Raw genomic sequence first — 26,197 nt, 5'->3', positions numbered from 1 at the left:
GTTGTATCTTTTTTGTGTGTGTGTGTGCAGATTTCCTTTGCTTTTACTGTCTTTTTTTCACGTAGTTACTTGGCTTTCGGCTTCTATTTCTCATATTCTTCTTGCCCAATCCTTGGGTTTTTGGGTTTTTTCTTTTTTTTTTAGTCAATATTAATTCAGAATTAAATCAATGTTTTACAGCATTTCAAGGGATATGATCATAGAAGCCCCTTCTGTGTCAGTTTGCGTGAATGGGTTGAACAGGTACTTAAGTTTGTGGATGCAGCAATAGCTACCAGAAAACAAGTTCACAGGGAGGAAAAGTATGCGCTGAGAGGGAGCAGGTGAAAGCTTTCCAAGACCAAATAAACCCTAAAAAGCAGTGGTCCACTGAACATCCCAAGATCCCATAAACTCCGAACAGCAAGAGTCTGCCAAATCTGTCCAAGGCCACCACCAGTGCACACACTAGCATCAATGGCAGGTTGTGTAACTTGACTGCATCTGAGAAAGTGACAAGCATAGGCTCCACGGCTGTAGCCTGGTAAAAGCAAGGGACCCCCTGAGGGACTTTCTGAACACCTAACTGGAAACCAGTCACCCACCGATCTGACCTTGCTGGCTGGGCTTGGCCTCCTGACTGATGCTCCAGCAGAGTGACACAAGTTGTTGCAGGAGTGGAGTGTAGGAGGGGGATAACTGAATGCACCGTGTGAATAGTCATTGGCTATTAGTAAAATCTGCCCAGTTCTGTTAATAACACTTTCCACTAAATATTGAGCTGTTTTCCCCCAAAGCAATCCCCCCATCAGGGGAACAGATAGTATAATACAGGGAACTTGCAGCTATGTGTAACTTTAAAACATTGAACAAATCATAATTTCCTGTCTTGAAAAATGTATAATCCTTTTTTCTTACCTGTTTCACCATGTGGGATTTTCTGAGATTCCTCTTTAAATTGTTGTTAATTTTTTTTTTTTTCTGTTTGAAAGTCTTTTCCATTTTCCAGACCCTCTAGATCTTTATCCTCTTGCTTTTCTACCCCTTGACCTTTTCCTATGTTAACCAGTGTGGAAGGAGTAAGTTCTTTAGATGTCTTTGTAGGTGACTCTTTAGGAGATGGGAACCTATTCTAAAATCAGTGCAGCCTCTGTGTGTTGGGGAATTCTGAGGAATTGAATTGCGCTTGCTGGTTTATGTAGAGCAGTGATATGATGCCAGTGTCTACACCTGAGAGCTGTGCATGGCCTGGCATGTAGAAACATGGCATCCTTTCCTCCCTTGTGTTTTCCTTGCACACTTTTATCCCTTCACCCTTCCAAAGAAGACTCCAGCTCCCTATCGTTACCTTCCTCACACTCACTAACTAGGACCTCTACTGCATTCCTTTGTCCACCTAAATTAAATTCCACCTTAATGATCTGGTGTTTCCTACCACTCCCTTGCCTGGGTGCTGCTCTGGCATCTCAAGCCAGAAGTACAGGTCGAGGTGTTGGCATGGATTATGGAGCAGGTGGAGACCTGGCAGTGCTACTGCACACAGCAGCAAGCGAGTGCCAATTATCTCATCTGGCCATAGCCATTGCACTGCTCCCTCTACCTCAGATAAGTACCTGTGTGCAAGCAAAAAGTCAGGAGCTGTTGCTGGTATATATACAGGTCAAACCAAAGAGGTACATCATCATCAGTTTTCAAGTTTTAGGAACCTCTGCTATGAGGACTTTTGTTTTTTTCTTTTTTAAGACTATATGAATGAAGTTCAGTGTGGTAGTGTTATTCAAATCACTCTCAAACCAAGGTTTACTCACTGAAGACAATTCAGTAGTTATCTCTCTCTTCAATATGCCATAAATATCACCCTCTTCAGAAAGTGTAGTGTGGAAAATGTTCCATGAGCAAATTAAATCTAGCATTTCGAAGGGGATTGCCATGTCTCTCCACTGCTGTTGCCTGTTAGAAGTTCTGGTCAACACCTTCTGATGCAAGATTACTTCTAACCATTGTCTTAAGAGTGTCCCATCCTTACAAATTATTGGAGCAGTGCCGTTAGATCCCAGCTTAAGTTCAGGGGGGCCTACTTGAGCAAAAGCCAACATACCATGATGGATTTGCTGTTCCTTTGCCAACAGGATGCCTGAGGTTTGTCAGCTGTGCTGGAATCACTTTCCACGTTAAACAAATGGAGGGGAAAAAAAAAAAGTACATTGAAAAGCACAGCTTAAGAGGCTTGGAGAGATTCAAAGAAATGAAACAATAACATGTTTAATAGCTAATTCCCATTCTGGTTTGGCTTTAAGGTAGCTTCAGCCTTCCAGTCTGCTAGCAGCCTTGCTAAACTCTCTGCCAGGATGAGTCACAGCTCCTGGAGCTGGGATCCAGTCCTTTAGACAAGTCATCTTTAAAGGTCTGTTTACCTTTCCCAGATGATAATGAGTTGGAGTGAGAATTGCTTTGTTTTCTTCCTCTTAAAGCAGGGTTTATGATGAATATAAATTCACCTGTGTGAGCTTCTTGCATCCTTCAGTCCTGATTCAATCCGAGCACCCCTGGGATCCTGTTTGGTGTAGTTTCGTGCTGTTATGCAGAGATAGATGCCTTTGGAATACCCCTCCCTGCTGGGCTGTCTCAACTAGTTGACTAGGAATGCAAAACAAGCAATAACCAGAGCCCTGGTCTGACTGTAAACCATTATTTACCTGCTAGGAATGATATTTCCTGCTGACTGAGAAGGCAAATTAAGAAACTTAGCCACGTAACCCTAGTATGTCATTCATGGCACAAATTGAAACCCCATATATGGTTGATCCTGCTTATGTTTCTGCAGCCTGTAATATAGTACTTGAGAGAATGGATGTGACGACAAATCTAGCAATTGTAGGCAATTGCACCTAGGAACACAGAAGGGACCAGGCCTTAATGTGGCTTCTACAAGTGGAGTCCCCATCCCTGGAAGTGTTTAAGAGTAGAGTCGACATAGCACTTAGGGATATGGTGTAGTTGGGAACTGTCAGTGTTAGGTTAACGGTTGGACTGGATGATCTTCAAGGTCTTTTCCAACCTAGATGATTCTGTGAAGTGGGCAGCATCATGACTTCATTGTGAAGTGAGACACTTCAAAGGATTACCAGTGGTTTTGTGTTGTATTGGCAAAAACATAGTTGCTGGGTATCACTACATGTCTTTGTCAATGGTAGATTTTTTTTTTTTTTTCCCCCTCAGAAAAGCTGTTCAGGCAAGTGCAGCAAGGCCCCAGTTGCATGACACAATGGTCATAACTGATTGCCTGTGCTCAGAAGAAGCCTGGTCAGATGAAGAAACAGCAATGTGCCTGGCAATTATGAATAAACTCTGAATGTAGCACTGCATAAGGGAGCTCATAGATTTGCTACTATATCAGAGGGACATCTGATTGTTGTGCAGATGTGTAAGACACTGAACCATTGTGAACGCAGCTGAATTAGGGTTTTGTAATGAAGGACTTCTCCTCTTGTTTCATTTTTAGCATACAGCTATTGCATCACTGGCCAACTGATACTGACAAAGACCATTCAGTGAGCCTTTTTTTTTTTTCCCTCCATTTGCTTGTTGAACTAAAGGTTTTCATGTTTTCTTTTCAGTACCAAATTGCTGCAAGGAATAGTTCAAGCCGGCAACCAGGGCAAGGGTTTGGATGCTCAAAGTAAGTACATTTGTGTGTTTGTATGTGTTTGTTACAGTACTAGCAACTGAGGAAGTACCCAAGAACTTGTGTTTGAGGTCTGTAAGGCAGTAGCTTGATATTTTTGGTATCAATAATAAGTGATATTCCTTTGCAATGTTTTATTACACATCTTTGTGTAATTAATAGATTCAAATCATCCGGAATTATTCATTCATTAAACAGAACTGGTGAAAGCTAAACTAGATGCCACAGACCTTTTGGAAATAATTTGGCTTTTTGACTGGAGTAAGAAGGGAATACTGGTAGAAAGGAATTTTAAAAAAAAAAAAAAAAAAGAAACCTAAAGGTGAACAATGATTCCCCCTTTCTGTTTGGGAGCTTTGAGAAATTGTATTCTTGCTTTTGTTTTGTTAAATGTTGGCTCTTCGCATTATTAGTGCTGCCTTCCTAATGTTAAGTGGACAAAGCAAACTACACAAAACGCCACTGTACCAGGTTAATAATAAATGTCAGATAGAATTTGTAAGGCGCTGTCCCTTTTTTAATCCCCAACTATAGTAGTTTAAATCGCATCCCACCGAGTTGGATGTTAACTTAAACTGTCCAGCCTCCAGCTTGGCGTCTTGTGAAATCTGCGCAGGGAGTCACCTGCAGAGAGGGGAGGGATCGATGACAGCAGGAGATAGGAGGCCCACAAGGTGGCAATGTTTGGAAAGCCTTGGAAATGATGCTCCTGCAGCAGATCTGGACTTCCTGGGGTTGCCATCGCTCCCTGCCCTTGTATCATTGCTGCTGCATCTGTGCTATTAAACAAGAAATCTTCACAGTTGCCAAAATGGGGCATGGGATACCCGTTGATAAGCCTCCTATTTGAACAGATTCGCTATTGACGATGCTCACTGTACTGTGCTGGACACCATACGTGCCTTTTTCCCTTGGCAAGGAAAGTACTGCAGCATTAGTGGTTTGCAATACAGCGTGGGGTTGTTTTATTCATAGCTGGCGCTGAAAATACGTGCAACACTGAAATGAGGCTAAGGCTGTGTAATGAAGAACTTTCATTTTAAAACATACTACTGCATTTCTGCTGATGCTTGTAAAGCTGTACAGTGTATAAATGCTCACTTTGGATGTAGGAGGCGTCTTAGTTTGTGGTGATACTTTGTACTTAGAAGTAAAAAGGTTTATCTGAGCTATTTTAAAGACTTTGTTTCATAGTGAAACTAGGGATTTGCTCCAAGCTATTTAAAAAACTTGAATCAAGTTTGCAGAAAGATTTCTCCAGATACATGATAGACATGAGAAATTAAGAGTAAATTCTATGGGAAATACAAGAGTTGCCTGTCTTCATGGGCACAGACGTGGGTACGGAGAAGAGACTGACACTGGGAGAGAGAGAGTTAAATGAGAAGCCACAGAGTTCAGATTCATCAGGTTGTGAGAGAAGAGTTACTTTCACAGCAATTAGAAGATATGCAGGGCTCAAGAGTACCTGGAGATTCTCAGTAGAAGAACCGTCTATAATTTAGAGCTGAAAGAGACCTGTATTCTTCAAGGATGAAGTTCTAGACTACAGGAGGCATCTGAGAATGAGAACTAGGAAAATGTAACATCCTCCCCCTGTGGACACACTGCTTCCCATGGGAGTGTTGCATATGAAAGTGCAGCGGGACAGTGTCCTGTGCTGAGCCCCAGTGGGTTTCATCTATCGCTTTCTCCTCTTGCACAGAGTAGGTGCCACTGCTTAAAGTCAGGCTTTGTCACTGTGGTTATACTAGCGTGGTCACGAGTACTTGGAAACAACAGGAAATCTAAAGAAAACTGTGAGCATTGAGATAGTGCGCAGCCACCAAATGGACATTTATAAAAGCAAACTGCATCCTACCTGTCTAATAGAAACTTATCTGACACGTGCAGATTTCCTGCAATGAGTAACTGTCTCTGGGGAGCAACAGGCAGTTTTCTAGCATATTCCCTGCAGATTGCTGCTTACTGTGTAACCTTTCCTTTCCAAATCCCTTAGTCTTTATGGCCTATTATATGTCAAAATAAAGATCTAACTATCAGCCTTCTAATACCAGAAATTCATTATATTGCTAGAGAATTAGCTAAGCTATTACAATTGCAAAAGACAAATCCATGTAACATGCTATTATATACTAGTCTTCACTTGGGAAACCTTCCAGTCGGGTTTCAGTGCCTTTGAGCCTGAGAAATGGGTGTATTTTTTCATGGAGTTAAGTTATATGGACAATAACATGAGGGATGGATGTTGGAGCATCCAAGGAATTTTACAGTTCTCACATCAGGTGCTCTTGTGTGTGAGATGCAGATAAGGGGGCTTTTGGCTGTTACAGTTCCTTGCTGGATGTATTATCACTAAAACAATTACAATACACCCTAACATTAGAAAGCAAGTCTGGTTTCTACTGAACATTAGCTCAGGAATTACCTGTTATATCTTGGTAATTTTGAGATAGGGGAAGAGAAAGCAAATATATTAAAAATATGTATATACACATATATAAAATATGTTTGTATGATGAACTGTTAATTCATGAAGTGTTCAGGAGAAATCTGAACAAAAAGGCCTGTATGAGCTTTCTCTTTCCTGCACAGAAACAAATGTCCTCTGGCCATTCATGCTAAAGGTGAATACTTCAGCTGGGCAGACTAAAGAAGCATTTCCTCTCCCTACTTTCTCCCTATCTGCCAGCACCAGCACTGGTGCAGAATAAAATACTACTTCTAGATAACTGCACTTTGTTTCCTACTTGGTTCTCCATTGCTTGTTTCCCCAAACTGGTCCCCTTAATGTCCACCAGAGACCCGACTTCGCTAAGGGCTGCTTTGTACCTTCAGCCAAATGATTTAAATATGAAATAGGTAAACTTCTGGGCTGAGTGGACTGCTTCAAAAAAATTTTCATCCCATAGACATAACACAAGGTCCCCCAAAATGTAGTGGAGGACATCTGTTTAGGAGTCAGTCCTTCACAGGATACAGCTGCTTTATAGTTGGTTTTAATCCAACATGAGAAAACTGGAGACCTAAATCCTGAACCTAAGAGAGCAAAGTTAACCGAAGTGGAATGTTTGTTTATGGCTGTGCGCTCACCAGCCCCGTTCCCTTCTTAACTTAGGAATCGGGTAGCTTGGATAGCCTTTTATGGTGCTGTCTGAAAATATTCTGAACTTTGGGGTGATATTTATTTTTTCAGTGCCCAATACCAAAAATTATCCCACAGGAGCTCAGCAAAGCAGCTTACTCATCAGGAACGTAACTTTGCTTTTCAAAAAGATAACGTGTGGTTTTGTTCAGACTTAATAATGAGATCCTTTCCAACGCAGAAGCTGTCAACAGCACTGACATACATTCACAGTTACAAAAACACATAGCCTTGTGGTTGGGGTTTTTATTAAATAGAAACCTCATTTTCTACTGTAATGAGGAAAAGACGCCGTTTTCATGCCACTAGTACCTTTTGTGCTCGGTTACAGAAGCATTTTTTTATTTTTAAACACAATATGACTGTTCAGAGGTTACAAAATGTTGCTACTTTATGCCATGACTGTTGAAGCCATGACAATATACAATAACATAAAAGAAGAATGATACCTTTGTTTCTAGTTGTCTTTTGTTGCCTTCTGCATTTTGCCTATCAATGGTGCTTCATTTAAAAGTTGAAGAATGTTTATTAATGAATAATTCAAGTAATGATTTCAGTTTTGTTCCAGCAGTAAAAAAAAAAAAAACAAACAACTTTTTTTCTTGGGGGGGTCCACCTTAAAAATATTAATCCCTGTCAGATATGTCAAGTATTTGTAGTGCATCCAAATGCTATAAAAATAACTGTGTCATTTTTCAAAGCAGTTTCTAGACTTTATAAATACAATCTTGTAAATGTGCACAGGACCTACCTTGATTCTGTGCGGTCATCCTGACTCTGCTGTCAAGCTGGATCTGTTAGGAAAATGGAGGTTCTTTTTCTAGTAGTCTGTTCTGCTAGTCTGTTTGCAATACTGACTTCGAGTGTGACCATTTGCTGATCACTTTAATGTCTGGAAGGTGCTAACAGCAAAGTGGTAAGTAGCCCTAGATTTCATCCAGGGAAGGAAAGGCAAAGGCAGGAGAGATGGAGGAAGGAAGGGAGATGGAGGAGTGTAAAAGGAAGATGGGAAGACAAAATTGGGCTGACACAGTGGTGACCCCAAGTGCTGCTGAGGAATATGACAAAGAACTGAGCTGAAACCAAAACGCTGTTGCAGATGAGGTGGGAGGCATGTGGAGCTCAAAGTGCCATGGCCGTGTTCCCATCTGTACCTTCTTTTTTGTGAAGTACCCTGTCCTGTCCGGTGGTGTGGTAGGTGCTGCATAGCTTACCTGGCCTCCTCTCCCATGCTGCTGCTAAAGCCTGTACCTGCACATCAGGTGCTGGGATGCTGAGCTGCGATGCTCGGGTCCTCCAGCATCAGAGTAAAATCCATGGGGCAGACAGGCTCCCAGAACCCACCATGCCTGCTATGAGCCCAAGAGTAAAGAAAGACTTGAAAGAGTTCATTCAAATATTGCACTTTGGGGAGGGGAGTTTGTGGGTTTTTTGGTTGTTGCTGGCTTTTCTGGTTTTATTCTTTCAGATTTTTTCTTAATCAAAGTATCAGCATTTTCCAACATTTCTCTGCAATCACTGGGGCTGGTAACTTTGGTTTTCATTAGCTGACTGCTGGGATTCTTATATAATTATATTGCTCCATGATCTGCAGCTTCCAGAAAATCACGCTATATGGTGAATCACAGTAAAGCGTGAGTTGCTGGCAACACACAGCACACTAGTGAGGTCAGGTAGAAGTAGCACGCATTTGATTTTACAAGTTGTCCTTATGGTAAAAATGTTGCTTATAATAATGGCTTCTTCAGCCTTCTTAAGAGACTTGTTTAGCCTTAGGTACTGTGTGGGAAGGCCACTGTTTTGTGCACTGGTCTTGCCTTGCAATACAAGGTAGCAAAATTAGAGGTTTTCAGTGTATTGGGACCTAGTAATTTGTTGTCCTTGATATATTTCCTCTGTTGTTAATTCAGGGCTTGCACTTAAGCCCAAATGTTTTAATCATCTGTATAGTCTTGCATGTTTGTTCCTACCTGAGTCTGGAGCAGGCACAGAAACAGGCATGTGGTGGGAGGCGCTTATACATGGCAAAGTCAATGGCATCTGGCTTGAGCCTTAAAAGCCTCAGCTGGAGATCTGCCATCAAAGTGTGCACAGCTGCAGCCCCAGTTAAAAATCCTCTCTGAGTGATTAGACAAGCCAGGTACATGTCATGGTTACCATTGACTGTGGGAATGGCCAGTAGTGCTTCTCTATGAATATCCGCTCCTCATAGAAGGAAGCTGGCAGTGCCCCCACGTTAAGGTTTATGCAGTGGTTTCTATTAGAGCTTCATCCTCTTACACAGGGCCTGGATTTGGCTTGTGACTAATGACCTCAGTGGGCTGCATGGGATAAACGCCTTCTGAACAGCACTATAGGAAGCACCCTTCCATTTCATTAGATTGTAGGTTTTAAAAAGAATAACTAGTTCTCATCTTGTGTCTGTATAAAAGAACAATATTGACTGTACTCAAGTATTTTCAGACTTGGTCTGATTTCATAGCTAGGATCTTTTCTGTCTAATATAAGAGGCTTCGTGTAATCACTCTTTTAAATCTACAGCTTATGTTTGACAAGTGGGTCATTGGTTAATGGAAGCACGTAAATCCAGCTGTTTATCTTTTCAGTAAGATCATGCACTTTCTGTATGCTCTTGTCTGCTCAAAATGGAGATGTGTACATTTTTAATGGCCCTCCCTCTATAGTAGGGGTGTGAGCTTTATATTACATTTTATCTGTTCCCTATATTTAAATAAAATCGCAGTAGTGCTTCAGCTGGTATCACATTTGATCCAGAAATTTATGGCATCAGGTGTGGTACTATTAATTTAATTACTAGGTGTTATTTTAAAAAAGTTGTTAATTTGACTTTATAATAAGAATTTAGTGTTGTACACTGCAAGTTTTCTTGCTTCCTCATTTTTCTTCCCCAAGCCTCAGTATTTGTGTGTTGCCATTAGTAGATGCACCTTTCACTAAAGCAGGCCAGCAGTAGCTTTCTCCCAGTTAGTTTTGCCTCTTAACAACCAGGCAAGGACATTTTTTGGCTAATTTGAAATTTCAGGATTTTGGAAAGTGCTTGGTAAGCTTTCTGTAGGGTGCTAGTATCTAAATAAAGAACTTGCAGCACTAGGTTAATAAAGGGCTCAAAGTATTCATGGAAACTTGGTCTAATATGTCAAGTTCCAAAAGTCCTCTTAGGGAGTGAGAGAAGTGAGAGAAGTTTCTTGACACAGTTTGCAAATCTTTTTTTTAAAGTTCAGAGTCCTAATATAAATGTAACATGGTTAAAGCTGTCTGAAAATTATTTGTCCTCTTCTTCTGAAGGCTATTTTATTAATAAAGATTTAGGATAAACACTAAGATGATAATGAACATTGACTTGCCATTGGAAAAAGCCTGTTTTCCATCAATAAATGAGGAAACTAAAACTTTAAGATTATTAAGAGTATTGTGTAATGTAACAATTAGACTGTACTAAAAAAAAAAAAAAAAAACAAAAACAAAAAAAAAACCAAACCCCAATTTCTTGCTCCCAAATGCTCTAGTGTTTGCAAGTAGTAACTATTACAAGTGTGTTGCAGGTCTAAATACTTAACAGCAAGTTAAAAAATGTGTGCAAGAAATAAAGAACAGGGTGCCTCAGATGCTTGCATTTGGCCTGTAAGGAGCCTGAAATAACTAAGAGCAAGTCCATCTGAATGCTAAGACATCTTTCTGTTAAAAAATTGCATGTATGTAATACATATATTTGTTCTAGCCCGAAGGGGAAGCACTTCTTGGTTTCTCTGTAAGCTAGTGATCACAGGCAAATCCTTGCAACCTAGTTTTTCAGAGGTGCTGAGGTGCCTCAGGGACTTCAGCTCTTTAGTGTGTTTGTTCATGGTGGCAATGTGTCACACAAGGTGTGTGAATCCTGGGTGTTGTGTAGCCCTTAAATACCGGTGTCACTTCTTGGGATGGCTGCGTGTGGATGTGCATGCACCTTAGCAGTCAAGTACTGGAGCACATTCCTCTCAGCCTGGATGAAATGAGACATAATTAGCTAATGACAGTATGTTAGCCAAACAATAGGTATGCTGGGGACTTTGTCTGAAGGAAGGAAACAAATTTGACCCAGGTTCTCTGCAGGTGGCTGATGAAGGAAAGTGGAAATTGCCCAAGCCTACAAGGGATTGTGCCTGACAAAGGAAGGGTGGAAAAGAATGGGAGAAAGAACAATAGGGAAATCTCAGGTGTGGAAGAAATCCTGAGATAAAAGGGAGGAGGTGCTCATCTAGTTGTAGCAATGGAGAAAAGGGATAGGATTTGCTTTGCTGTAGAGCTGGAAGTACTGCATGGATCAGAAAGCAAACTGGAAGAAAGATGGGGACCCACCACAGTGGTGCTGAGTGAAGCTTGCACAGACTTGTGACAGTAAGTGTTTTGAGGAGACTGGTCATAACTGCAGGGCCTGTTCCTGTTCTTGTAAAGTGAGGAAAGATGACAAATTAATTTTTTAAAAATGCTATGAATGACACAGATAAAAAGCAGTTATCGAGAGAAGGGGCAGGTGGCATACAAACAAAAGCACACCACTTTCTGTGTAACTTCTTGGCATTCACTACTTTGATGGGCACAAGACACATTCTTTTTGTAAGAGAATGGTTTGTAGCACACTATAAGGACAAGAGGAAACTGCGTAGAGTATTTTACAGCAAGGCACTGGATTCTTGGGCCAGGGTTTGCAATCACAGGAACACTCGCACACTACTGAATGATTTGCCAGTACAATTTTGATCCTGGTTAGGCATGAATATGCTCTGTTCACATTAGCTAGAGTATATAACAATGTTTATGTTGGCTTTTTGCTGGGTGTGGGAGGACGGACACTTAATTAACAGTTTCCTGGGTCAAAGTGTAACCCCTTCAAGTCTTGGTTTGTAATGATCCAGCCCTTTGTCAGCTGGTTGAAGCATTTTTGATCCAGTAATAGGTATCCAAAAATTTAATTGACCATCTGCTGAAACCATTACTTTTTTGTGCCAGCCTTCTCCTTTCCTCTTTAGCAGTGGTGAGCATCTTGGACAGGTTGATAGATGTTGACAAATGTAGTGTCCCTTGTGATGGGTTATAAACCCTGTGCAAGCTTCACGTGTTCAGTATCTGTAATGCTGATATTGGGCAAGGTGCAACACTGTACACTGAACAGATCTTATCAGTTAATAATCATTCCAAAGCATTTAATCTTTTCCTTGTGTTATATGCAGGCATCAGATATTCATGTGGAGCATTAAATTACTGGGATAACATGTGCAAATCAAATGGCTATCAGCTTCACAACGCTTATTGTACAAAAGGAACAATCATTGATCCAAAGAGCCTTTATTAACGATTCTTGAATTCTTAGTATGTAATATCAATATGAAGTCAAGTTTTCAGCAGAGTAACGTAACAAGTTATGTAACAGGAAGTCATCATCTACCAATAAAGGTATCACTTTAGTGTGGGATATGGCCATACCACATTTTCATGTTGGACATTTCTGCCCTTGACAACTGGTGTTGCAAAGATTCCCCTTTGTCCTCCCCCATGCCTGTGTTGCTTTTATGAAATATGTCATTAGACTGAAATGCTTTCAAAGTATATTGCTGATGTTTTCGGTGTAGAACAGTAAGAAGGAACATCAGAGAGGTAGATTGTCCACTCCTACCCGATTTTGTCATCTTTCTGCATTTTTCCAGACACCCCTTTGTAGCCCCAAGAAAGCCAAAGATTCCTCAAGAGCTGAAAATACATAAAGAAATGCTAGGCTTTTCTTCTGCTCTCGCACATTTCCAAACCTTTCTAGGCTTTTACAATTTATGATTTGTTTCATTGGTTTTGTTCAGGATATGAATGTCTGAAGCTCTGACTTTTTCCAGTAGTAATAGTCATAAGCTATACTGTATGGAAACTTGAAAATCCCAGATCCCTCTCTTCTAGAATACTAATCTCACTTTCATTAAAGTTTTTGTCATTCTCTGACAAAGTCTAGGAATCCAGATTACCTGAACATGTTTTTATTTTGGCTTTTCATAGTCTTTACATCTGAACTCTGAAAAAACAAGCCTAGAAAACTACTTAACACCTCAGTGCAAATGGAAGTGGCAATGGTGAATCTAGAACAGCTCCAGCCAGTTAATTCCATGTAAATGCATGTGAATGAGCCATGAGTCAGCCTCTGCCTCAATGCCTTTTAATCGGTATTAAAGGCAGAGTGAGACAGGGGAGTCGTTACTCCAAGCATTTATTGATCACAGCCTCCATTTACAGGTTTGCAGATGAAAGCAGCTCCCCAAGGTGTGCATGAAACTCTGCTATAGCCCGGTGGATATCACTGAACACAAATGTAACAGACACTTAAAGAGTTCAAACTTTTGGTTTGGTCTGGAGTTAATGGAAGTAAAAATTTGTTTTCTCTGGAACCGTCTTTCACTGAGTGCTTCCTGCTCTCACTGGAGCTTTTTGTTGTGTAGGAAGTGTTGGATAAAAATGTTTTGGGTATTCGGTGTGAACTTTTTATGTTTTAAGTATGGAATCCTTTGATGTACACTGAAGAGTGCTTCTTTCTAAATAGGAATTCGGGTTTTTTCTTTAAAGCTGCTGGATTTAGCTAAACCCTGAAAAGGTTGGATTTAATAAACGTCCACAAAACCTATTTATTAGTTTTAATCTAAAAATTAAGATTAGAAGTATGTAACAAGTCTTAAAATATCTCTTCTATTCAAGGGTTTCTGAAATCCTGTTTCTGTGAACAAGAACATCCTGGTTTTGTCGACAGTGTTTGAATCTTGAAATAATCCTCTGATTTCTATTTGATTTCTGCAGTAACTATAAAAGGTAACTGCTGCCTTTTTAAAGAAAAATACCCCCAGGCTGTGGCTCTTCAAGACCTCTCTCTTTAGCAAGGAATTCATACACTAATGGTCAGATTGGATTTGCAGCTTAATAGGCTAAATTTTCAAGAATGCTTAGCTGACAAAGACCCCAAGTTTTGTTTTACTCTTCCTTGCAGGCACAGAACACTTCTTAAAATATTAAATGTGACCTCTGAAATATAAATATGTCCATATATTTAAAAATAGACTTGAATTACCTCATAGGGATGTGGTCCATGCACATTGTGTAATTGGGACAGCCCTCTCTTTCTTTCTCTTTATCTGTCTCTCTCCAGGGAAGGCAAATAATCAAGACTTTGCTTAAAGTGGCAACACTATAATCCCCAAGGGTGGGAAGCTCATTCTTTATCTACAGGATGTCTGGAGTGATAAGTAGCTGTTTTATTAAAACTCATGCAGTGCTTCTTTGTCCTGACAAAATTATCATTTGCTGTTTGGTATGGTGAGTTTAACTGCAACATACCCTGAAATTTAAGGCATAGAATGAAGTAACGGATGGAGGTGGGAGAATTTATTCAGTGCTGTGTAAACAAAGAAAGTCTATGAAGTTTTGAATTGTCACTTGAAGGGACCTTATGCCACAGTGGGAGCTTTCCTTTGGGCAGATTGGTGCAGTTGACAGTATGTCAGTGAAATGGGAAATGTGAGGAGTTCTGCATAACCCAGGTCAGCTTGAAACTTATCATACACCACATCATATCTGATATACGTTCACTGTGTTAGTAACACTGATGTTGCTAATTCCTTTATGGTCATTTCTGTGTAATACATTGTTATTACAGGTTAGAACTGTGCACTAATTTAGGCTGGCACAAGCCAGTGCTCTCTAACAGACATGCAGTTGCAGATACCTCATTTGTACTTCCCATAGTTAACATGTAAATCTGGATCTCCTAGGTCTTCTGTTCTTCATTTACTAAGTGAAACTTGTATTCAAGGTGTATACTATCAGAAATTAGGCTGATTCTTATGCAGCCTAATTAAGTATGCTCATGGTAATATCCGTCTTACTGAATCTACTCATGCTGGGAATAAAGTATGTCTGTGTACCTGAATGAATTGGGGTTTCCTTGAACAAGCAAGATGTGCTCAAGACTTAGCAGAGTAACTTCTTTTAGCTCTTCCCAAACTTTCTTCCCAATTTGCTTTATTCACTTATTTTCAAATTCAAACACTGTCGGCCAACTCCTTCAAGGAGAGCCTGTTTCTGCACAGGTTTCTGGTAAACACACACACTTGAGTGCTAGAAATAACTTTGATTTTGTTCTACAGTGTGTAAATCTGTTGCTTTTCAGAATTCTGTTAATCTTCATCCTGATAAAGGAAGACTATGAGAATAGTTAAATTAGCAGGCTATCTTGATCAGGACTGCTGCTTTACAAAAGCTGTTACTACCTTCTAACTGTTTGCCTGAAATCTGGTTTTCTCATTCTCTTTCCCAGTGGAAAAAATGCATTTGTGACAGGAGAGTTCATGAAACTCCTCTGAAAAGTGAACTGTGTGGGCCAAAATAATTATACTTGCATGGTGTCTGCTACAGTTTGAAGTTGTAGCTGAGGTGTATTCTGAGAGCAGTGCAAGGAATATCACACTGATTCCTTTACAAACTTGAATACGAACAGAGATGTTTGGAGATGAGGGATGCTCATTGGCCACCCTAGGGTTAAATGCATTTTTCTTGATCTCACCCTCTATCCCCTCCCTCACTGAAGTTATCCAAGCAATGGGGAATTTCTGCAGTCGTTAATTGTATTTGTACTTTGGCTGTGTCATATACAAAGCTCGCTAAAACTGTGTTTGTTGTTTTAATCTTCTGACAAATATATCAGCAGAAAGCTCTAGCATGGCCATCACCTCTGTTTTCAGAGGCTGTGCACGGGTCACTTCTTATCAGCGTTAAAATACTCATAATTTATTTCCACATTAGCTGCCTAGTATAAAATTCTGGCTCAAGCATGCCTGAGGTCTTTCTAATACTGCATTTGGGGCTTTTAGGGGATTTCGCTCTCAGGCGTTATAAATTACGCTGCATGGCCTTTTTACTGCAGGAAGTGAGGCCTGCAGAGCAAGTAAGGAGAGAGGAACTGAAAACGAAAGCTCTGAGGGGGAAAGAACAACCAGATTTTGGAGAATGATGTTTAGGCCTGTTGTTGTGCTTGCTAGCGTTTGCTCTACCTGGTTCACCGCTGCAGAAATCAAAGTACTGGAATGCGTGTGCTGGGGTAGGGTGGTGCCTTTTTCATCTTCAGCGTACCTGGGACTTGCTGTATTCTCTGGGGGAAAATGGGAATCACCTTGTAGCCAAAGTTGGGTGGGAAATGGGGAACAGCAGGCTAACGTGGCACGAGAGTGGGTTCCCCTGAGAGGATGTGACATCTCCATCCTTGGAGATTTTCAAGATTTGGCTAGACTATGAATGTGTCACCAAACATGACCTGATCTCCTGTTGGTGATGATCCTGCTCTGAGTGGGAGATGGACAACCTCCATAGGTCCCCTCCAGCCATCGCTTCTGTGGTTCTCAGTGCTTGAAGATCTATTACATTTGAGTTTTGTGATTCCACCTTTCCTGGCTCTTTGCTTTGCTTAATCTGTGAATCACTTGTGAGTACTAGACTGCAGTACTTTCAACATATCGTAGGTGGGGGGTTTTTATCAACACCATGCTGACCTTTTATTCTTCAAGCTGCTTTTCCATTTGTATGTCTAATGCATGTAAACCCTATAAAGGCAGCACAAATGCACACGCACCTAATAACAGCAACAGGTTCCTCTTTCATGTTCTGTGTCATTGGATCCACATCCGAAACCTCTGTGCTCAGAATGATGAAATTGGGAAGAAGACGCTGGTGGCTTCCTGCACATAAAGATAAGTTGTGTTTGTGGGCCACGCAGTGAGCAGAAACAGAGTTGTAAGTGGAGGGAGTACCTTGCATATGGAATCCATATTGCGCTCTGTGCCCCCCAGGCTGTGCTAGATCAAGCGAAGGAGCATGTGCTTTCTGAAAAGCAGCGCCAAGCTGCTTTTGCCAAGGCCTGGCTCAGCCTCTGTGAAGGTAAGGTACTGTATGGAGGCAGCATGTGTTTTCTGACCCTGAATTCTAATGCTGAGGGAGAAGGGGTCTGAAGCGGGGCTGCCGTGCTGTCCTCACCTGCACTTCTCTCCTGTAGCTTTGCCAGTACATGTTTTAAACATTTTGGGAGACTTCAATAAAGAAGCTTCTGTTCTTTGCCACTGGTGAAGAAATAAAAATATTTTTACAAGTTAGGGTAGCCGAGTGTTTTATTGCTCACTGCCTAGCAGAGCAGGTAGGGTTATGTCTGGCAGCTAAAGACCTGCTATAGATTATTTTTATATTCTGTCACCATGTAGCATTTCTGGCTTCTCCATGCTCTTGAGTGTTACTAAGACACTTACTGGCCTTTCTAGCAGAATGTATTTTGTTGCTTGTTTTGAAAAAGACTCAAAGGCAACTTTCTCCAGTGCGTTTACTGTTGCCAGATGAATGGAACATTTTTCAATAAAGTATGCCAACTGTAAATGTCCATAGGTTGGTTACTGAAAGTGAAATTTGAGTGTATTTGAAAACCTGGCAGAAAGAATATATAAAACTTCCTGTCTTGGTGTTCAGAGGACCGTGGCTAATTGGCAGACTAATTTGAGTTTTGTTAGAGATTGATCTGTGTGTGTGTGTGTGTGTTAATGTATTCATCTGATTTAAATCCAAGTAGTTTCTCAGCAGTCCAAGTGCAGTTGGTGTTTAGTTATTGATTGTATTCACCTTACAAGCTCACTGTGAATCCAGAGTCTATATCATGAGCATAATCATGTAAACTAAGCTTTCAGCAAACTGTCATTTCAGTCTGAAAGGTTAGATAAAGATTAATTAAAACTTTGTAGAATCACTTTCTTCATGCAGAAAAAAATCTGAGGTATAAACCTGATCACGCTCACACGTTTGAGTTTTATTAAAATATCAGCATGTGACTCTGAGAACATATTAGAAATACTCATATTGCTTCCATTTGACTTGCCGCCTTAAAACTCATTCTAAGAGAGTTGGATTTGGGGGTGCTTTTCTTTTAGGTTTGTAGACCTGCCCAAATATTTCTTTTTGCATCTAATAGTCTTGAGGTCATGCAGAGCTGTTTAGAGACTGTGCCATGGTCATTCTTGCTGGTTTCTGTTTAGAGAAAACAATCTGTAAACAGTTGGATAGTTTGTTTTTCTTATGTGGTAAATGTGTGAGTTCTGATCCACAGTTGGGGCACGAGGATAGGTTTGACTGTGGTGAAGTTCAGATCTGCTTCTGAGGATGGCCAGCACTGCTCTGTGCTTAATGTCAAACTTTGAAGGATGTTGCTATTTAGGCAAGGGGAGATATGCAAAAATCAGAGAGATATGTGGAGGGAAAAGGACTGGGGGGGCATAAGAAACGCATTTAAATGAAGGGGAGGAAGAGATGAGGGGTCCTGTGAATGGTGGTGCTAACAGAGCTAGCAGTGCCAGCAGTTCAGTGCTGCTGCCTTGGCAGGTTTTTTCCCCTCTTGTTTTTGACCCAAGGAGGATTTTAGAGGACGTGCCATCGAATGGTTTCTCTGTGTAAGCCTGAGAGCAGCAGAAAGCTGGAAACGTGCAATGCAGCTTGAGAGGCGTTTTACTGTGCTCTGAAGGGAAGCTGTAAGCAGGGATATAGAGCTTGGTAACTTGGACATCCTGGTGCTTGGGGGTGGGAGGGGAGGGGGGGTGGAAATCCAGGCGGAGTAGCAGACGCAGGAACAGGAAAAAAACAGCATCAATGAACTTAGGCCTTCTTATGCTTTTTTATGATTACGAGTCCATGATTTCTGACACCCTTGTGTTCTTGTACCATTTGATATTTATGCACATTTTTGTTAATAAAGCGTATACCGTATTAACCACAAAACCTGTTCTTGTGAGCTGCAGCCAGGGGAGCTGGCAGCCGTGGGCTTTGTGCCGTGGAGATGGCCATCACCCCAGGCCCACCAAAACAGAGGGAAGATGTCAAGGAGAGCTGGGCGGCGTTTCCCTCTTTGAATTCCACTGCTGCCATCCGGGCATTGTCACAGTCTTGTGGGGGCTCGTTTCGTGCTCATGGCAAAAAGCTCGAGCCCCAAATAGCTCCCTCGTGTCAGGGAGAGGCGGGTGATGTGAGGTATCGGGGAGGAGGGGGGGGGGGGGGGGGCGGCGGTTGATGCTGAGGCGCCGGGCTTTGAGGTCTCGGCTGTTGCTATAAAACCAGGGCGAAATCGTGGCTGTCGTTGCCATAGGGAGAGGTGGGCAGAGGGACGGCGCCGTTCCCCTCCCCCTTCCCGGAGGGAGAAGAACATGGTTCTGTGCCGACACGCGTGGGGGCGGCGGGGGTAACGGTGTGGCCGCCGGTGGCGGAGGGGGGGTGGGTGTTGCGTGGGGCTGCCCCTCGCGCTTTGTCTGCCTGCACCGGGAAGGGGCCGCCTCGCCACTCGGGGCGGCGGATCCCCCCGCACCCCCACACACGGCGGGGGCGAGCGGCTCTTTGTGTGGGGGCGCGGGGCGGAGCGGGCCCGCCCCCCCCCCGCTCCCCTCCCCGCTCCCCTCCCCGGGCGCAGCGGGGCGGCCGCGGCGCGGAGGGAGGCGCGGCAGCGGAGTCGGCCGGTTGCCATGGCGAGGGGCGGTCACGTGGGGCGGCGGCGGCGGGGCTGACGTGCGCGGCGGGGCGTGGCGCGGCGGCGCGGGGCGGGGCGTGGCGCGGCGGCGCGGGCGGGCGGGCGGCGCGAGTCCGGCTGCCGCCACCTTCCGCACACCAGCAGCGCGCGGGGCTCTGCGGAGCGGCGGGAGCGCCAATGCCCGGACCGACCCAAGCCCTGTCCCCAAATGGCGAGAACAATAACGACATCATCCAGGACAACGGGACCATCATCCCCTTCAGGAAGCACACGGTGCGGGGGGAGCGCTCCTACAGGTACTGCGGCGGCGGGCGGGGTTGGGGGGGGCTGCAGCGCGGGGGGCGGTTGCATAAGGCGGGCGGGCTGCAGCCCCCCGCCCCGTCCGGCTTTGGCGGGCGCACGGGGGCTGCGGCGGGCGGCGGCGGGCGCATTGTCCGGCGTTTGGTGAATAGGGGCGATGTCGGCGGGGCTCGCCGCTCCCGGGCGGAAGAAAGGCGGTTAAAAATAATAATAATGAAAAAATATAAGGAAAAAAAGGGGAGAGGAAAAAAAAAAAAGGGAAGGAAAGAACGAGCCCCGCGCAGGCAGCCAGCTCCCCCTGGAAAGAGCCGCAGCACCTCGCTGCGGATCTCGGAGGCGGCGCCGTGCGGGAGGCGGCGGCCGGCGATGGCGGGGCGCGGGCACCGCACCGGGCATCGGGCACTGCCCTGCGGAGCCGCCGGGGACGGGGCGACAGGCAGCCCCCCACCCCCCAGCACACCCGGTCCGGGGGTGGCAGCGACTCCCCCCTCACCGGGGCGGGGGTGACAGCCCACCCCCCCGGCGCTTGCGGGGGGGGGGCGGGTACGGACGGCTTCATCCTCCCCCGTGGCGGCAGGAGCCAGCCCCATTTTGTATTTATCGGTTTTCATGGGGGGGGGGGGGACGGGGGGGGGGGGAAACGTCCTTTGTCGCAGTTATAGGCATTTTCGATGAATCGCTTGGCATGCGTTGCTGGCAGCGCTTCTGCATTAACATCTCCGACAATATGTTCCGGCAGATAAGCTCATTAAAATTGTTTGCATTGTTTGATAAGGGTCGCGTCGCAGCCCGGAACGCAACTGGTTTTATGTGCTCCTTGCTGCCGACTCGAAGGGTAATAATACGGCCGGTAGCTCCCCTTATGTTAATATACAGTTATTTTAAATACTGCCTGGATGACAGCAAGCAATGCCTCTGCAGAGAACACGCCCCTTAAAGCTCATTTTCAAACAGCAGGAAATGATGCTGCTTTCAAATATCTGACTAAAGTGGCGAGTTGTATGCTTGATTAGATGAAAACAAATGTGGACAACTTGGCTTGTTTGTCGGAAGAAAATGACAGTATTTTTTCTTCTGCTGAGGAATAACAGAGCTGCTACCAGCATAGCTGACCATTAATAACCTTAACAGTGAATCTCATTCTTGATCACACACTGATGGGTGATTGTGAAATGCATCGGAGATCCAAGTGTGTGGTTTGTTTGAATACCCCAAAATTTAGTCTGTCCCTGTCTCTGAATCTATTGATACTTTCTGTAATGAAGCCCCGATGCATACGTTTAACACAAAATAGCTAAATTGCTTTTGTAAAGACCTATTTCTACTTGCAGAAAGATTGGAGCTCTCACTTCCTATATCTAAATTTCAGCTGAGCAGTACAAGATTCTGTTTTAGAGGAAAGCTCTATTTCCATCATGCACCTAAGCAGAAATATGAAATAGATTTGAAATTATCATTCCTCTATCTTTAGTTATTCTGACGTGTCATGGGTGCTACTGATTGCTATCTCATTGCTTGCCTTCAGAAGGGTTCTTTGGAACTGTTGAATGGGGTTCTCCATTATCCTTTTGGTTTGTATGTAATTTTCTGCAGCCATCAACAAGTCAGTTTTCTCGTCCTTCTGCCTGTCATGTCATACATTGAACTATGTCTTGAAAAGACATTTTGTGAGGCTGCTGTGTTAGCACGATGACAGAAATAATTATATCGCCCAGTTTTCCAGAAGCTGTGAAGTTATTCTGCATCTGAATAGCCTTTCATCCAGAGGAGTATTCCTTAGTCTTGTAAAGATTTGTATCCATTTACTGCTAACGTTGCACATTTTTTTGAGGCAGTAAATAAATAATCCAGCTCAGTATATTTCAGAAATAAACCTTTAACGTAGAAATAAAAATTTCCACTGGGGAATCCTATTTAGGTTCTCACTGCCATGTGGAAACCTACTTTGATCTACAGAGTCATGGCACCCATATCTGTTGATTTCCCCTTTTCACTGGGGTGGGAGAATGCTACTTAATTTGTTTTCATTTGTAGCTCTAATTTATGAAGCAAATATCAATCGTAACAGAAAGGGAACTTTAAAGAAAATATGTGAAGGCTGTGGTGAAACTTCTCCTTGATACTAGAAAAGAACAGGCTTTTACCTTCCATGAAAACCTTTAGTAGCTAGACTAGTTTGGTCCTTCCTAAGTTTGAGTTGCAGCAGAAGATCACTAAATATAACAGATTACTACCATCAGTATTGTGCCTACTACCACGCTGGACTGTTGGTGCCATGCTGACTTTGAAGCAGACTTACAGAGCAGCCTGTACAACTTCACCGTATGACACATCAAGTCGCTATGATTCTAATTGTCGGGCTCGTTTGTTCCATCTGTATCTAGAAATATGGAATAAATATGTCATTAAACACAGCCTGGAGCATGACATTACATCAGCAGGTGTACAGGTCTAGAAGTACATGCTTTGCTCGCAGTACACTTCTGCATACTGCAGCTTTGCTCTTAAGTTAAACTGCATCTACCGTATGTGTAGAGGTTCAGTATTTGCCTTTCACTTCTCTCTCCTGTAATATCAGAAATGCTTTCTCATTTTATTTCTTTTAACATGCTCTGCTTCATAAATATTTTAAAACAGAAGTGGTGTTTGATCAAAATAAATTCATGTTTACCAGTTTAAATACTCAGACCTAAAAAAGAAAAAGCTTTGCTGTTTCAAATACCAGCTCCTAGCAAAGATTTGATATCCAACTCCTTAAGTAGATTTAAAAAGAGCTGAAGTTTATACTGTTTTACAGACTAAGAAGCTGACATGGAAGGCGTTGCCCTAAGTTATCCACTGAGTTAAGGATGCAGCAGGGAATTGAACCTATACCACATGAGTCCCAACCATGTGCTCAGTATGCAAAGCCACAAATAGTTTTCCCAAGTCTTCCAAAGGACATATTATATTTTGCAGACTGGGACATACAGGCCCGAGGTGTTAAGTTTCTCATCCAGCCTTACTTAGCTGGTAAATGGAAACCAGGCACTTTGGCATAAAATTTAGTCACAGGGAGATGTTACCTTTCAGAGTAAATAACTGTAATCAATCTGTATTTCTCTAGTGAATTTCTGTTTGAGGTGCTCCAGATCAGGAGACTGACTTTAAAATTTGGTTGGAACCGAGGTGTCCTTTTGTTGGCCCAAAATAGATTTGGGCTTATTTCTGAGAATGGCATTGCATTTAATTATAGTTTTACTTGTATGTTCAAAGAAGACTGAAAAAATTCAATGAGAAACCAAATCAACAGCTGTGTGGAGAATTTTTTTTAAACGGGGCATGTCTGCAGTGCTTTTTTGCCAGACTCCAGGCATCTTATGTGGTTAATCAGCTCATTATATTTTTAAAAGCTAGCTGTACAAAGAGTTTGAATATTTCCAGGTTTGAATGGCATACCTAGCCTAAACCACTCCACTCTAAAGGGACAAACTGTTGTGCCCTCCTTTGCAGGATACCACGCCTAACTTTTGGTTTATCTACGTGCTGCTAGAAAAATGATTTTCTGGTCCTTCATGCACTGGCTATATATAGTTTTGTACCCAGAACTTTTACAAAGTGGGGAAAGGGGGCTAACTTCCTGATTATTTTTCTTCAAATCGCTAAGCTAAAAGAAGATCAAACAAAAAAACCTCTTTCCTATGAGTGTACCTTTCTAATGGTATCTTATTTAAATATTTGGTGTTCCTAAGCGTCGTCTTCCTTTTAGAAATCATTGTTTACGCCACTGATGCATGATGGTGCTGTGTATAATAATAAAAGCTGGACGGAAGCGACGATTTCCTCACCCACAGCTGAAATACACTCTGCAACACAGTTTATCTGGCCATCTCTTACTGCAGTATAAGCTGATATCTTCCACGATGAAAGTTGGGATTTATGTTATAGCAAAATCTGTTTTGGTCTTTGCCTTCCCAACTCCCGATGAATTGCCGGACGCAGGCTGGCCCCGAGCGACAGAGAGCATCCTTCCCTCTGCAGGATGTGCCACTGTCTCTGGGCGCCTTCCACGTGTGTGCAGCTTTCCTCAGGGTACAAAGGGAGACTTACTGCTTTGCCTTACTTCGGGCAGAAGGCATTTCTTGCTCTAAAATTGGGTTTCCATTGAAATTTTCCGTTGAAAAGCAGGTAATTCCACTGAAGTAAAAAACACCATTTGTGTTGATAAAATTAATATATTAAGGCCCAAACTTGCGGAGGACTGGGAAGACAATACAGAGTAAAAGCAGTGAGTTGTCTTCTCACTTGGTAGTACAGATGGGGATGACTGTTTTCATTCTCTGAAACTGTAACTACTAGTCAAGGCAAATGCTACTAAATATATTAGTAACTGAAACGTTATTTTCAGAGGTGTTTCCTCTTGGCCTACCTGCTCCTATTGCAGGGTATAAGAATTTTGCCCTAGATTTCACTGGAAGCAGGAGAAAGGCAATAATAAATGTCTGTTTTTTAAAAACAAAAAACATAAATCACAGCCCATAAATTTGGCTTGAGCTTTTCTAAAAGCGGTTTTTGTGATAACCCCCTTGTCTGTCAAGCATTTGGATTGCCACAGGATAGATACTAGCTATCCAAGAGAAGACCATCCTGATGACTTACTCTGGCTAGTAGCTGCTGGCTGTAAGAGGTATCATGCAGAAATCTTTCCTTGGTTCCTGTAAGCTTAGGCATCCTCTATTTTTTCTTCTTTCACTTTCATAAAGCTGGCTTCCAGGTGCTGCTGCTCTTTAATCTTGTTTTCCAGTTAGGGAGTACTCTGCCTAGGGAGAACTGTTTTGGTGAGTGTCTTCTCCTGGGCAGGTTCAGCTCTCAAAAAGTACAGAATGAAACTGTCTGAAGATAACTGGGAATCACATGTGAGTGCATGTACATGTCTCCGAGGGTTATGAGGATGAGTCTGCTCAACACTGCATTGGTAGTTTGAAGCCTAGATAGTCCGTGCCTGCATTATTGGGCTACCTCTCTTGACCTGGATTTAGATCTTCCTTGACAGAAATATCTTCACAGTGTTTTGGGAGTTGAGGGTATTTGTTAAAATCAGGGGCTGAGAGAGGTAGTTTGGGCGGGGGAGAAGAAAACAACACTCCACAGACAACCCAGTTTGTGTAAGGAAATGAAAGTAACTTTCAGACAGCACCATCCTCTCAGCTTCCACCCAGGCGCTCTCACCAAAAAGGTCTGAATGTACCTCATTTGCACCCAGCCTCCGTAGGTTTCAGAAACATCCTGTAGGTGGGAGGCTGCATTCTGGTTTTTGTTGCATGGTGTGGTTTTTTTAAACTACCTTGTTGAGCTGCATAGCAACAGCAGTATGTTTCTGGCTTACTAACAAAAAAAGGAGCAAGTTTAGGATATGCAAGAACTGAACCTGATGCTGTCACTTTTAGAAACAAACATTTTGGCTTCCGTCTAATTTCTTTCATCTAGCCTCCCTGAAACACAGGCACTGAAAAATATGCTGCATTGTGGAAGAAAGGTGCTTTAGAGGTGGGGTGGTGGACCAAGAGAGTGATTAAAGCTATTTCTTTGCATTTTTCCTTTGCTGCACAAATGGCTAGTTTGAGGGAGATGTAGCTTCCTCATGACAAGCAGACTGGACCACAAGAATGTTCTCCCAAGTGACATACCTGGACTAACCTTTTGACATATAAAACTTGTTTTGGGAGGCAGTAAGAAAAAATAAGTGTAGTGGGTCTACTTTGCAAGCCTTGGCATTTGAACGAGTGACTTTTAAAAATATCTTCAGAGGTTTTGGGGTCTGGGGGGGAGGTTCGTTTAATTTGACAGTCTTTTCTCCTTCCTTATGCCCAAAGCTAATTATAGCAAAGGCTTGGTAAGGAAGAAGATAAATTGTGTGCCAGCTTTTCATTTTGGAGATGCAACTTTCAGCCTTTGTTTGATAATTGAAAACGAGTGGTCTCGCCACATCTGTTCTCAATCACACAAACCACTGAGCGGGATGGCACGAAGGCTGTAGCGCGGAGTAAGTGTGGTGGCGGCGGCAGCGAGACTCGCGCTGCACCAGGACAGCGTTCGATACTTGCGTCCTCCTTGCTCCCTGAATCCTGACCTCCAGCTAGCGGCACCGATTGCTTGCTTCCAGTATCGGTCCTAGGGAACGTAAATGGAAAACATCCGTGTTTCTTCTGTGGATGGTGTTAGCTGAGCACTCTGTAGCTGTTTGGATCTTGCTCAGATCTCTGCTGCCTGACTCACCGATAAAGCATCTTCTTCATATTGTTTCATTATAATTAGGTGGGAGGGGAAAGGGAATATCAGCTATAAAAGTTTACTGAACATGCATTTAACTGTTGGGGTTTTAAAAAGCGGTGGTTTTTTTATCTTTAACACAATTGTGCTGTCTTCATGCTATTGCATATTTAATTCAAAATTAAAATCTTGCTTGTGACATTTTGACAGAAGTTTTTCTAGTTTTCTGGTGGTATACTAAGTTATTAAATATTTGATAGAGAAGGCTCTCTAT

General features: G+C 42.8%; 1 protein-coding gene across 5 annotated transcripts in view; it reads left to right on the top strand.

Moving 5' to 3' along the window:
• The window catches only part of MAPRE2 (microtubule associated protein RP/EB family member 2), a 102,551-nt gene that overhangs the window by 22,916 nt on the left and 53,438 nt on the right, over positions 1-26,197 (top strand). For 3 of the 5 annotated variants that reach the window (XM_074819803.1, XM_074819813.1, XM_074819784.1), the window contains exon 2: positions 3,597-3,658. Coding sequence is in view for 3 of the 5 variants with exons in the window: in XM_074819784.1 (XP_074675885.1) it covers positions 3,597-3,658 (62 nt within the window). In the remaining 2 variants the exon portion in view is untranslated. Of the gene's footprint in view, positions 1-3,596; positions 3,659-19,459; positions 19,671-26,197 lie in introns of those variants that run through there. The other 2 variants (XM_074819794.1, XM_074819819.1) reach the window with 2 other exon arrangements.

This window comes from Strix aluco, chromosome 1, assembly GCF_031877795.1.
Source record: "Strix aluco isolate bStrAlu1 chromosome 1, bStrAlu1.hap1, whole genome shotgun sequence".
Lineage (NCBI taxonomy): Eukaryota > Metazoa > Chordata > Aves > Strigiformes > Strigidae > Strix > Strix aluco.
This window is presented reverse-complemented; position numbering and strand designations above follow the sequence as displayed.